General features: G+C 33.6%; 4 protein-coding genes across 6 annotated transcripts; 1 reads left to right on the top strand and 3 right to left on the bottom strand.

The window, feature by feature from the left end:
* Window positions 1-4: 4 nt before the first annotated feature.
* On the bottom strand, window positions 5-5,098 carry LOC132058640 (probable calcium-binding protein CML22). Of its 3 annotated transcripts, none has more exons than XM_059451112.1 (5): window positions 4,194-5,086; window positions 1,002-1,241; window positions 701-900; window positions 420-594; window positions 5-332 (listed from the first exon to the last, which is right to left on the bottom strand). In XM_059451112.1, exons 1-5 carry the CDS (start codon window positions 4,207-4,209, stop codon window positions 202-204), a joined length of 762 nt encoding a protein of 253 aa, XP_059307095.1. In that variant the 5' UTR covers window positions 4,210-5,086; the 3' UTR covers window positions 5-201. The 3 variants fall into 3 exon arrangements, with proteins under 3 accessions (XP_059307095.1, XP_059307059.1, XP_059307177.1); XM_059451076.1 differs by having other exon boundaries at window positions 701-906; window positions 4,194-5,081; XM_059451194.1 differs by having other exon boundaries at window positions 195-332; window positions 415-594; window positions 701-906; window positions 4,194-5,098.
* Window positions 5,099-5,318: 220 nt separating this feature from the next.
* Window positions 5,319-6,396, bottom strand: LOC132067892 (small ubiquitin-related modifier 2-like). The gene is made up of 3 exons (XM_059461295.1): window positions 6,243-6,396; window positions 5,778-5,930; window positions 5,319-5,673 (listed from the first exon to the last, which is right to left on the bottom strand). The coding sequence occupies exons 1-3, from the start codon at window positions 6,375-6,377 to the stop codon at window positions 5,605-5,607; spliced, it is 357 nt and encodes a 118-aa protein (XP_059317278.1). The 5' UTR covers window positions 6,378-6,396; the 3' UTR covers window positions 5,319-5,604.
* Window positions 6,397-7,952: 1,556 nt separating this feature from the next.
* Window positions 7,953-8,396, top strand: LOC132060952 (F-box/kelch-repeat protein At2g43270-like). Its single transcript, XM_059453846.1, has one exon. It carries the CDS (start codon window positions 7,953-7,955, stop codon window positions 8,394-8,396), a length of 444 nt encoding a protein of 147 aa, XP_059309829.1.
* Window positions 8,397-11,899: 3,503 nt separating this feature from the next.
* Window positions 11,900-13,054, bottom strand: LOC132060942 (F-box protein At2g14710-like). The gene is made up of 4 exons (XM_059453834.1): window positions 12,975-13,054; window positions 12,478-12,889; window positions 12,269-12,424; window positions 11,900-12,211 (listed from the first exon to the last, which is right to left on the bottom strand). The coding sequence occupies exons 1-4, from the start codon at window positions 13,052-13,054 to the stop codon at window positions 11,900-11,902; spliced, it is 960 nt and encodes a 319-aa protein (XP_059309817.1).
* Between the last annotated feature and the right edge of the window lie 1,042 nt (window positions 13,055-14,096).

Genomic DNA, 14,096 nt, shown 5'->3' with positions numbered 1-14,096 from the left:
TTTGATCATGAATTATTTTAGATACAATAGCAGAATATAAGTTAAAAAATAACTGAACTTGAATGTATACAGAGAACTATTGTATATGTACAAATACTAGTCTGAACTCACTTTGTATTCCTTCATTAAATAGATTGCCATGGTTAGTGAGGATTCATACAACCGATACCTACGAGTTTGGTCGAGGTGTTGTTGTTGTGTTCAGCCTTGTGCACTCCGTCTACGTTTTAGCGTGTGATTCTCATCGTCTGTGTCTATACCAACCCAATCAAGAAATGCGAAAAGAAATTGCCTGAAGCTGACGTCGCCACTCCTGTCCCAGTCCATTTCTTCTGCAATTGTCAACAAGATCATCATGTTAGAAGTCATCACAGCAAGTTAAGTTGAGCTTATTTACTTTAGAAGGTGAACAACAGTACTAAATCGAGTCTGAGTGACATGAGAAGGCGATTTCTCGCAAGGAGAGGCCTCATTTAATGCCTTGACGACATCTTTCTTGTGCAGTTTCCCATCACCACTTTTATCAAGAAACAAGAATGCCTCAACTATTGTGTTAAATGTTGCTTCTAGCTCTGGTGAGCCAATCTTCGAGGTCTGAAATAAATGTGATCCTAATGAATATATGTAACTTCACATGATAGGTAACTATCATGTTAAAGTACATGAAAGAAGAATAGCGAAGAGGCCAGTTTTCACGTACATTGTCAGAGGAGGGCGGCGATGAATCCATCAAGATATAAATAAGACACAGAAGAACGATGAACTCATTGAATTGAATCCCTTCCTTTTCATCCACATCACAGGAGTGGAAAAGATCATCAATTTCCTCCTCTTTAACATGAAATTGCAGCTTCTTTACGCATTTCTTTAGTTCTTCCCGGTCAATAGTCCCATTTGAATCTTCATCTAAGGAAAAGGACCAAGATACAAAAAGCATAAATCCGTTGGCAGTAAAAATGTAATGAAAACTCAAAAGCCCAGCGAATACAGAAGCTACTAACCGAACTGTTCAAAGACGCCTTTTATCTCTTTCAACCCCTCTTTTAACTGAGGAAATTTCAAGATTATGCTATTAATTGACCTGAAGTTGCTCTGCCCTGATGAACTTTTTTTAAGCTCAATCATTTTTGTTTCAAGCTTAGCGTCCAATCTCCTGTACTTCTTTGGTGCATTCCAAAAACACAGTAAGCTTCCAACCTTGTTAGATAATGACTTCAATGCTGGACATGGGTGAGGTGAGCCTAATACAAAGAAATAGTTCGAGTTAACAACAGACACGATTAAAGACCAATCAGCAATTCCGTTTGTTCGGTGAATTTTACCTACTTCAACATCAAGCCAACTGTTTTTCAAGCAGATGGACTATGAAATGGAACACAGCTTACTTATCAAAAAGAAAAAAAAAGAAAAGTTTCCTTGCTGTAACCACACAACAGTATTGTTAAGTTTCCCACATCGGTTTTTTAATGGATGGGAAGGTCTCTTTATATAGTCTTGGACAATCCTCATCTCATGAGCTAGTTTTTGATATTGAGTTAGGCTCGATGTCCACGCTCAGGCCTGGGCATGCAAGGTGTTACGTTTCCCACATCGCCCATTAAGGGATGGAAAGGTCTCTTTAAATGATCTTGCACAATCCTTACCTCATGAGCTTGCTTTTGAGATGGATTTTCAAGTTTTGTTTCCTCATAGTCATTCTAATGTAACTCTATAAAAGAAGTTCCTAGTAATGTCATCAACAGGCTTGCACTTATGTGCTCTAACATCCAGTTGAAAACGAAACCACTTGCAGGAAACTAACAATCTCTCAAGATGCCAAATAGCTAGATAGATTCTTCGGTACCTGTGGCTTTTAAGTTTTGGGGCAACCTAAAACTACTCTAGACCATTCTGATCTTTTAGTTCAGCCCCAATGGTCTATTCTAAAGCAATTGTAAAGGGAACATTATGAACTTGCTGACAGGTAACACTAGTATACTCAAGTTTCCTGGTTCAAAATAAGTGTGATTCAAGATACATTATCAAAATGAAAGTCATTTTTCAAGGTAAAGTACTTAAATTTCCTCTACATTGAAATGCCATCTCAGTTCACAATCACTCAATAGAAAGTCAGCAATCACCAAATGGGACGCAAATACTCAAAACGAGAGGTTTGGTTCTCCCTCGGTTAAACTAACATTCGGCCTTGAACGTGCCTATAAAAAGCCACATGGCAGTCCAGTATTGGTCCACGTGGAACCAAAAAACAGGTAAGACCTAACAGGGGTAAATATCTCAAAAGGTCATTGAACTTTAAGAAACTATGTAGTGAAGTCATTGAACTTTGCTATATATCAATAAAATCACTCAACTTTGGCTTAATATCTCATAAAATCACTCAACTACATATGTCATTAAAAAAATCTGACATGGCAATATTAATTAATTATTTTGTGCCATGTAGACGTGGGCCCCATAATAAAATAAAATAAATCTATATCTTTATACCCACACCCACTCACCAACCCTTCATCCAAATCCACAATAAAATAAAATAAATCCATATCTTTAGATGGGCGAATTCATAATTTAAACATCGTAAATTATAAAATGAGAAAGTGAATTTTGAAATGTATAAATCTGCATTTATTAAACTTGTTTTTTCACAAACATATAAATCAATGTTCAAAGCATTGGATTTTATCGAACCTGCAAGTCCTTGATTAAATCCGAATGTGTCTATGAGTCAACATTTGTTATAATCAGTGGGGCTAATAACTCTTTGTTTTAGATGAAAAAAACAACTTATTTTGATTAAATACATTGCATGTATTCCCAATAGTTCAAAGCCATATTGTCACTATTTTGCATCCTCTCCTCTTAGTATTTGGCGGACTATCTATGTGCAATTTTAAGTTTTTTTTTTCTTTTTTTTTTCTTTTCTCTTTTCATGTTTATTGGTTTCACTATTAACGAATTTTATTGGGGTTAAAATTAATGTAGATTAATTATGAAGCTCTGACCATCAAGACCTATATACATATTTGTTCAATTTTGTACTGACATTATGTCTTAGTTACACGGATGATTTGTTGTACCATAAGATAGATTATTGTCGTGCCCTTACAAACTTCAAGCACTAAAATAGTTTAAAATTGTTTTAATCTCAATGAATCAGAAATTCGTGATTAGTGCTCTTCTTTTTTGTTTCAAAATTGTTATGTGTTGCTTAAATAATTTAGCATTTGAGTCGATGCTTTCACATGGAACTTTTGAAACCCACAAGAAGTTCTCCTTTTTCATAATCTTTTTTTACACCATGCTGCACTTAATTAGACACTTGTCAAAACAAATAAAGTATCTTTTATTTGTGTGTGTGTGAGAGAGATCAAAGTGATGTTTTTAACTAAGTGAACTTTTTAACATTCTTAATTATCTTATGTGAAAAATTTACGGTCTATAGTACTTTTCTTTACAGTTTTTCCTATATCTAAATCTTAATTTCAATATTTTATAATATTCATTGTCTATTATTGTGGAAAAATGGGTTTTGGATGAAGGGTTGGTGAGTGGGTGTGGGTAAAAAGATATGGATTTATTTTATTTTATTTTATTGTGGGGCCCACGTCTACATGGCATAAAATAATTAATTAATATTGCCATGTCAGATTTTTTTAATGACATATGTAGTTGAGTGATTTTATGAGATAATAGGTCAAAGTTGAGTGATTTTATTGATATGTAGCAAAGTTCAATGACTTTACTACATAATTTCTCAAAGTTCAATGACCTTTTAAGATATTTACCCGACCTAACAGAGCTGATTGACTACTGCATACTCCCAGAAAAAGATGATAGTTTTCTACATCTTTTACCTTGCTCAACAATATCACTATTTCAACCACATAGACATTATCCGAATTCAAGTTCCACATACAGAATTTTACAGGTAGGTAGATTCTCATATTACATAGACTACAAAAGCCTTAATGCATTAACATCAATATCTAAATCAACTTTTCCACTCTATCCCAATTTCAGGTTTCAAAATAGGGCACATTAGGACAATTACATGCTGCAAAGTTCTTTTCAATACCTCTGAATACACAAGCCAAGAAATTAGCATTGCAAATAAATGTATCCAAAAGGCAATCACAATAGGGAAAAAAAGGTGAAAAGGGGAAATGCAAAAAGATTTCTGACAAGAAACATACCTACTGAATCTTTCATGGCTTTGATGAAGGAAAGAGCTCAAGAAATCAAAAGGGTCTGCTTCTGATTCCTTTAAAATGGAGCAGATTATATATATATATATATATATATATAGGTAGAGTGTGAAAAGGGGAATGCAAGAGAATAGAAAAAGGAGGGGTGAAGTGGAGAGCAGGCAATGAGGAAAAATGATTCTTGAAAAGTAAAGTAGAAATACCATTATGCCTTTTCTTCAATAAAATGTAAGTTTCTTTCTCTTCCACTAGCAAAAAATGCCATCATTGCTTTGACTACAAGTCTCCATTGATCCATTTTCCAGTAAAAAACATACAGCTATAATTCTTTGTCAATTTAGACTAAAAAGTCACCTCCAGAAAGGATTATGTCTGGAAAACATGTTCATACATGAACATTTGCAGCACCTAATTGCACCCTTCGGTCAAGTAAACGAAGCCTACAGAAAAGAAAAAAAAAAAAAAGCCTTTTACACCGATGTTTTGTACTCTGTATCGACCAAATCATCATAAGAAAATACAGAAGGATTGTGCCAAAGTAAGAGAAGAAGGGAAGGCGTGCTACAACTAACATAACAACTAGCTGCAAACCGTTAGCTATAACCGGGCTAGCGTGCAATGGCTATCATAAGTGTGATCTTCACATGGATGGTGCTAGATGAGTAGATGAGTATTTTCCACTAAAGAATAATTCTCAATGGAATGTATCTTCTCCTAGATTTTGTAACCAGAGAGAGTTTATTCTTTAGAAGCATTTTGTTGAATTCTTCGAACTTCAACACATTATGCTGGAGTTTTACTTTTAAGAGTTCGAATTTCTTACATATGGTACTGAAGTTTCATAGTTAGGAGTTTTGGAACTTTAACACATTATCTGTGTTGTAACTAAGAATATTCTGGCCAGATTTCATTTTCGCATTAAAAAGTGATAATTTTTCTGTTACCATCCCTTTTCTGATCATACGTTTATATAAGTTGATCTTTTGTTTTTATTTACTTTAAAAACATCCTTGGTTGTGGAAATGTTTTCTTCATTTATTTTAGCAAATTCCATTGGGTTTTGTCAATAATACAACGAAAATTTACGCACCAAAAAAAAAAAAAAAAAAAAAAAAAAAACTGAAAAAACTGTAGATACATTGCTGTTTGGACACATGGTAGATCATATTCACCATTACATGAAAAAGATAATAACATTGAGAAATCCACCACAATGAAAAAGATAATAACATTGACATTAATAAATAGTGCCTTTCAACCTGGTCAGAGTAACATGATTGATTTTCCTTTTTGAGTTGCCTAAGATTCTAACTATTCAGTACTAAGTAGATATTCTAATGAAAACCAGAAAATAGGATAGTGCAAGCAACATATTCATCTGTGATATGTTCTTCATTATTCAGCGTGCATAACCTCCACCTACTTGAAACAGCATAGCATCAATCTGGTCACCATCTTCTAATCCAAGCTTCATTATATCCAATAAACAGACAAAAAAAAAAAAAGATTTATATATAAACAAGAGGACTATGAACAATGAATTAAATCAAGTTATGCAAATTAAGGTCTTACTTCATTTACAGTGTTTCTCGACGAAATACGTTTTTCATCAAAGAAGAATCGAACTGTTTTGTAGTCTATTATTTGCTTTTTCTTACAATATGCCTCGAATAGCTCCTTCATAATAATACTAGAATTGACTTCGAAATGAACAAATGTACCATCCTACAAGAAGAAAAATAAGGAAACCAGAAATAAGAAAGAGAAAACATAAAGTATCAAGAAATTTCAAAGACTAAAAGGTGCATATATACTCGCAGTAATACAGTTTACTTTCAACTGTTCTTTTATTTTTTATTTTTGAAGCATACATGACTATGTTGGTCGTACTCTTCAAAAATGTCAACAGGTGATTCTCAAAAGTAGTGTATTTTTGGACAATTCGACACAGGTGCGGCATCAAAAGTGAAGAGTCCGCGTAACTTACATGATACTAAGTTTTTTTTAAAAAAGAGTGAATGAGGTGAAATGATGAACCTGAGATTTAATTTTGAGCTTTACTTTACTTGGTTCTTCTGCCATTTTTTTCTCTGCTTTCTTGGAAAAATTAGAGATGGGAAGTGAAAGAAGATACAAACAGATAATGAGAGTAAATGAGTTCTTTTCCCCCATATTTATGAATTATGAAGGAGGAAAGTAAAAATAATTTTAAAAATAATTTTACTTTTACTCTCTGTTTAGAAAAAGCTGCTACTGAGGAATAATAACATGCAGAAGATAGCTACCTAAAATATGAATAGTTGCATATCAAATCTTCATAATATTGTCCTTTCAGATCATATACTTTAAGTTTTTTAAAAAAAGGCCTTCAGAAAACAAGAATCTAGTTCAACTTTTGCTCTGTTTGGGGAAAAAACACTATTGAGAAAAAAGAATTATGCAGAAGAAAGCTACCCAAAAAAATGATAGTATCTGATCAAATCTTCAAAAGCTTGTCCTACCAGATCATTTTGTTTCACGGGACAATGTTATGTGTATAATGACGGAATTATAATATGGGAATAATAATGACGGAATTATTTAGTGGATATACTTTTGTTAGTAGATGTTTGGTTCATTGAAAATAAAAACGGGATATACTGTATAACATAAAACATTTGTTTGGTTTAATCCGGATGAATTGGGATAAACTTTAACATCAACTATTAGCCATGTCTTTCTTAAAAAACTTTGAAAGATAAGCTTCGGAGAATTAAGGACAAATGTGTCATTTTGTTGTTTTATTCCGAAATTGTTATCCCACAAAGAATGTGATATAAAAATAATATCATAATTGTGGTATATAAACAATCTCGGGATTGTTAATCTTAGGATATAAAATTGTAGTATCAAATATGAATAAGATAATCCCATAATTTATACTGAGATGATAATTCCTTATCCACCAGCCAAACAACTCCAAAGGGAATTCCATTTGTCAGAATATTTCAATAAGAAAAAATAGTGTTAGTGAATGTTTTTCTCTTTTAATCAATCACTTAACCATAGTAATTAGTAGTATAATTTAATGTAAACATTACGAGTAAGTTTCTTTATTAACAGGTAATTAGGCGGGCAACTAATAGAAAACAAGAGAATATAATATGGTGCAAATAAAAAAACAAATCTGTATACTTTGGGAGCAAGAAACACAAAGAACTCTAATAATAGGTCTTGAATCCTACTTTAGCTCTAAACCTATACGATTTTTTTCTTCCCTTTTTTTGCCTTTTCCACATTAAAGAATCTTCGAATTTGCTTAACAAATTGTTGGACAAGTTTCTCTTTTTTTTGCCTCTTCATCTCTTTTACCTCTTATTAATTTATATAGTAGGGATCTAGTAGCTCAGTTGATTGGCTACCTGAACTTTTACCTTATTAGTGAGGATTTGAATTCCCACGTTGTAAAACCCCTCCCCCATTTCCCCTTCCCCTACCCCCTATGTAATAAAACAATTTAATTTATATATATATATATACACACACATGAGTTGTGCAAGACCAGGTCCAAAGTTTCTAACTATACAAATTTCCTTTTGTATATTTTCTTCACCGTAAAAGTAAATTTAACTTTCAAATTCATCGGTTAGAAGATTCTTTTAAAAAGTACTTTTTTCAGGAAAAAGAACTTTGCATATACACGCAGTCTAGGTTTCAAGCCTCAAAGTTTTTCCCCTTGCTTCCAACTGCAGCAAACAAGATAGTGCAATGGAAGCCTATGATATCCTATTTTCCATCTGTATTAGGCTTCCAGTTAAATCTTTGTTACGCTTTCAATCTGTTTCTAAGTCATGGAATGCTATAATATCCGACAAAGAATTCAAGAAAACTGCGTCAAGTCACAAAAAACTCTTATTGCTACAAAAGAATGATGGTACATTCGAGTTTAGAGATTTGGAAAATCCCCAAATTGCAATGGGAAAACAACAATTTCCTCTGAAGAGATTTAGAAATCCTATAGCCTTGTGCTCGTGTGATTGTTTGGTACTAATGAAGACACCTATTGATTATAACGAATATGCTTTATGGAATCCTTGTACCAATGAATATCGAACTTTTGTATGTCAATATCAGAATGGAATGACTCCACATGTTTGTGGATTTTGTTATGATTCTAGTGACGGTGACTACAAGGGTTCTATTGATCTATAAATCTTTTTATGCGGTCTATTATGTAAAGAGGAACATAAGGGAGCCACCTTCGCCAAGGGTGGTCGTGCACACCCCATCTTTCGGAAAATTACGCGGTGTACATATAGTTAAATATTACCTACTATGAAGTATATATTTAATTTTGCATACCCTTAACACAAGTGAGAAGAAAATTTACACACTTCTTCGCTAAAATTCGGCTCCGCCATGAAGAGGAATGACTGGAAGAAGAAAACAAGTAGTAAATTGCAAGAACTTGATGTAAGGTCACAAGAGTGCAGTGAGGGGATTAGCTTTAAAGGTTGTGTGTTTTGGTCCATAGGTTATTCAGAAAATAACCAATTAGTACGTAGATATTCTACGATTATATACTTTGACGTTAAATCAGATGGAGCTTCCGAAACCAAATTTTATATGTGCATATCAATTGTTTCGTTTGACTTCTCTGAAGGGTTGTGTTGGTTTATATGGCGGCGGCAACACCCGTAGAAAAGAATTGGACGTTTGGATCATGGAACAAGGTGAATGGACTCAGTTAATGAAAATTACTTGCGAAAATTCTATCTTTCGCGATCAGTTTAGGGTAGAGAATATTGTGCTTTTGGGCAGCACTAGAAATGGGGAAATTCTCTTTCAAGTAGGATGGGGGCTCGAACTTCTTGTCATCTATGATCCTAAACGACATAAGTTTGTCAAGCCAGTTCGAATATCTGAATATTCAAAACATGACATAATTCCAATATGTTCAGAGAGTTTCTATTTTCCGAAAAATCAATGCCATGCATGCACAAGAGAAAGCAACTCACTTGATCGGATGAAGAAATAAGAAGGTCGTTTTATCAAATTTTGGAGGACATGTTGATGACTAATCTTTTAATTTTATAGTTATATTCCTATTTAGACTCATACGGTTTTATAAGTTGATTTTTGTTCTGTTTACTTTAAAAACATTCCTATGATGATGAAAGGTTAATTTTTTAAATTGGGTGATTTTATAAAGTCTTTTCTTTTGTTTACTACACTTTATTAATTCATACAGAGGAAAAGAGAGAGTCATGAATAGAAAAATACCTAAACCCATCCTTAGAGTATACTATAAATAAGAGAATACCAATGAAAGTATACTATAAATAAGAGGATACCAATGAATTTCAAAGATTAGAAGGTAATTAGTAATAACGTGGAAAGACGATTCTAATATAATAATGCCTAAAATGTTTGTAATATTTTTTAGATTTTGAATTTCAGGAAAATCCATAAGCACGGCTTGTTATCATGTTTGATTTTAATAAGCCTTATGCGGCACGAATTCGAATTAATGCGGAAGCAACAACGTATATCGAAACGCCGATTAAAAAGGAAATAACTCTAATACAACAATATAATGCCTCATCCCTCATTATTTGATCTGTTTTAACGTAGCTAATTCAACTTTCTCTGCTTAGGCCTCCTCAAGTGTCCTTATAAGTTTTGGGGTAGGTCTAATATTGTCCTTCAAGTATACCCTTGCACGTATTTAATCCTTAAGTTTAATTAGATTGAGCAGTTTTAGTCTCTGCTAACAAACCGTTAATCAAAATTGATGGATCCTCACTTGTCATACCTACAGGGTTAAAATTTATTCACACTAGGTGTTTATATCAAATCAATTAAACTAAAAGGGAATCTGCTTTTCATAGTATATTAATTTTCCGTAACAATAAAATGCCCCACTTGCCTAAAAATAATAATTCTATATTACAGAGAAGTGTTAAGGCTGCAAATTGCTATTAATCGAATCAATAAATCCACACCATGTGTAATTTTTTATTTTTTTTTACATAAACTATTAACCATAATTAGCTGGTTAAAATATATTTTTGCCGAATATGTCCCAATGACATAAGTACTCTTAATTATATGAAAGAAGGAAATTCAAATTTAATAGGTAGAGAGCAAATAAACATAGATTATGCAATGCTCAGTTCATACTGAAAGTTCGTATTAGTGGCAAATTCCTTAGTTCATTCAACAGTGTTTCTACTTGAGATAGGACAATATCTGCACTAGGCATTGACAACTGACATTGGTAAAGTATATAATTGTAGAAGTTTTAAGTACATGTTGACCAAGATTCTGATTTAGGGACCAATATACACAAACCTTCAGTGCTAATTCCATGACTGCAAGTATATGATTCTAAATTAATTGCTTGTTCTAAACTAGAAGGGAGACATTGCTCTAATATAAGGAGAGTTGTTTTCTTTGTCCGAAAATCCCTATTCGTAGAATAAACAACATAAAACGACTTATAGATTAATATAACCTTATAATTATCAGTGATAAATTTATAACACAACCCACAAGCATAAGGACGCATGGAGGTCAGGAGGTGTAGTCATCAGTATCAATTTTATGTTTCAATAAAATGCCCCACTTGCCCAAAAAGAGTAATTCTATGTTACATACAAGGTGTAAGGCTGCAAATTGCTTTTTATTTTTATTTTTAATCCTTTCTACTGTATTGGAATAAGAAGCTAATTAAGGATGTGTGTTGAACCGAGGTTTTTTTTTAATATCAAGATTACGATGAAATGATAGGATGTATAACCTAACGAAATAAATATTACACCTTGTATACTCACACATTTGTTCCAATAATATACTATTGGTCAAGATAGGTTGAATTAATTAATTTGAGCTAAATAATAAATCATACACTAGAATGCGTCTTTTATTTAATTATAAAAATGGAAAAAGAGAAAGCATGAACTTATTTACAATTGTAGTAGATAATAGGGGAGGAATAAAAACGTTGGTTATTTGTCACGTCCTTGACCTATGATATGATCGACAGGCATGGATGACGCTCGACTAAGCCGACATTGATGAAGGAAATTAAATAAGAAAGAAAGAGAGAGATCCTTAAAACAAAAGAAGAACAAAGATCAACTTGCACCCTTGTGAATCAATTACTGTATTGTGCAAAAGATTGGTCCTGCAATTCCTCATAAACTAATTGACCATGGATTTTGAAATGCAACCATCCTTTTTCCATTTGAGGTGTGAAGTCAAAGCCCCATATGCTGCAATAGATACCATAACGAAATTCGGGGACTCAGTAAATAAATGACAAATATTTAAAACAAATAAGAACAAATATATATAAATTATAAAATCAATCAACGTATGATAAATAATCACTATCAACTACCTTAAAGGCGTACACATAGTTGTTGTTACTGCTTTTGGACTTTTGGCCTTCGTGTTATTAGAGGGATCGTCGATTGCTTCCTCTTGCACCTGATATTGAGACTCGAAAAATACAAACTATCCAAACATGTTAAAGCTAGTTTAGCTATTTTGGATTTTTGAGCTTCCCTAAGCAATTGTTTCCTTGGATTATAGATAAGAAGACATTGCCATCCTTCAAATATAACTTCAACATTTCCTCTGCAACATAAAAACTTTCTACCTTCTACGAACGTTTTGCAAATAGTGGGCAAGTTGCATACATTCATTAATCATTTCCAGCTTCCATCTTGTTCCATAATCCATATGTCCAATTGTTTCCTTTCAATTCTGCCGCCATATAAACTAAGACAACCTTTCAAACTAGTCAAACGAAAGAAGTCCTTCTCACCCACAAGATCAGGTGTTGGAAGCTTTTCCACTTCATTTGACTTTACGTCAAAGTATATGATTGTAGAAGCTTTATCGATAAATGGTTTTCGCCTATTCAGAGACCAAAATACACAACCTTCAGTGCTAATTCCCGAAGAGCCACAATTACCTCCTACTGGTAGTACTGGACAAGGGAAACTTGTTTTTGTTGTCTAAGAACCGTTAATCAAAGAGTAGACAACATAAAATAAGTCGTATATCAATATAACCTTGTAATCACCGACACTAGATTCATAGCACAACCCATAAGCACTCACATTTCGAGGTTTGTCATTGTAATACAAATGATTATCGGGACATGAAAGAGCTCGATATTTTCCAGTAGATGGATTCCACAAAACATAGTGTTTGTCGGCCACAGGGTTCTTCAAAAGCACCAAGCCATCACATGAGCACAATGCTTGAGCTAGTTGGAAACTTTTAGAGGAAACTTTTGCTTTTCCATCAAAATTAATTGTGAACTTTCCAGGTCTCTAAACTCGAAAACACCCTTCCACATGTGATCCAGCAGCAGCTTTTCACGGCCCAAAGCTTTAGATTGATCGCGATGAGTTTTCTTGAATTCATTGTCGGAGATTATAGCATTCCATGGTTTTGAAACTGACTGAAAACGAAGCAAAGACTTAACGGGTAGCCAAACGAGTATACCAAATAAGATATCACATGAAAATATGGACTTATCATCTTCAAAGGCAGGTGGCCTCTCATTCTCTTCCTCTTGACATTTGAGACTCGAAAAATATAAACTATCCAAACATATTGAAATTAGGGGAAGATCCCCGTTCTTGGAGTAATCTTTGGATAATTCAGCTTCTTCAAGCAATTGTTGCCTAGGATTATATATAAAAAGTCGGAAAGAGTTCCGTCCTTGAAAGAGAATTTCACCATTTCTCGTGCAACACAAAAGTATTCAACCTTCTATAAACGTTTTGCAAATAGAGGGCAAGTTCCACATGTTCATTAGCAATTTCCAGCCATCTTGTTCCATAATCCATATGTCCAATACGAGACTCTGGGCATTCCCCCCATATAAACAAAGGCAGCTTTTCAATGTACTCAAACCGAACAAGTCGTTCTCACCTACAAAATGCGGTGATGGAAGCTCCTTCAGTTCATCTGACTTCCCATCAAAGTATATGATTGTAGAATTTCTATCTACAAAGTGGTGGTATATGACCAAAATACACAACCTTCGGTACTAATCCCCCGAGACAGGGAACAATTTTGTAGTACTGGTACTACACGACGAAGGTAACTTGCTTTCTTCGTCCAGCAATCGTTAGTCCAAGAATAGAGGGCATAACTCGACTTATAGATCAATATGACCTTGTAATCATTGACACTAGAATCATAACACAACCCACAAGCATTTGGAACTTTGCTTTTGTAGTTAAAATAAGGGCATGCAAGAGTTTGATATTCTCCGGTTGACGGATTCCACAAAACATAAGTTTTGTAGGCCCTAGAGTTCTTTAAAAGCACCAAGCCATCACACGAGCACAAGACTACAGCTTGTCGGAATTTTTCGGGAGGAAAATTTTCATTTCCCATCATCACAAATTGGGAAGTTTCCAAGTCTCTAAACTCGAAATTCATTAGTAGGACTTTTGTGTAGCAATAGATTTTCACAGCCCAAAGCTTTGGATTGATCGCGATGAGTTTTCTTGAATTTATTGTCGGAGATTATAACATTCCACGGCTTAGAAACAGATTTAAAACGTAACAAAGATTTAACAGAAGATACCCTAATAAGGATGAAAAATAGGATATCACTTGGAAGAACGAAAGTATCATCATCAAAGGCTAATTTCTTCTTTGCCATTATAATATGCAATTGGACAAACAACGGCAACGTTAGGGTTTTAGTACAATAGTGAAGACGGAAAATATACACCAGGAAAAAGGCTTTATTAAGTTAATTAGGGTTTAGCCCAAAACTTTTTTTTTTTTTTTTTACCATATATATCCCAACATAAAAACGAAAATTCGTGAAAACTAAAGAAGAGAAATCTTGATTTGGCAATTGAACGTGATTGA

This window comes from Lycium ferocissimum, chromosome 1, assembly GCF_029784015.1.
Source record: "Lycium ferocissimum isolate CSIRO_LF1 chromosome 1, AGI_CSIRO_Lferr_CH_V1, whole genome shotgun sequence".
NCBI classification, from domain to species: Eukaryota; Viridiplantae; Streptophyta; class Magnoliopsida; order Solanales; family Solanaceae; genus Lycium; species Lycium ferocissimum.
The sequence above is the reverse complement of the archived record's forward strand: the minus strand, read 5'-3'. Positions and strand labels throughout refer to the sequence as shown.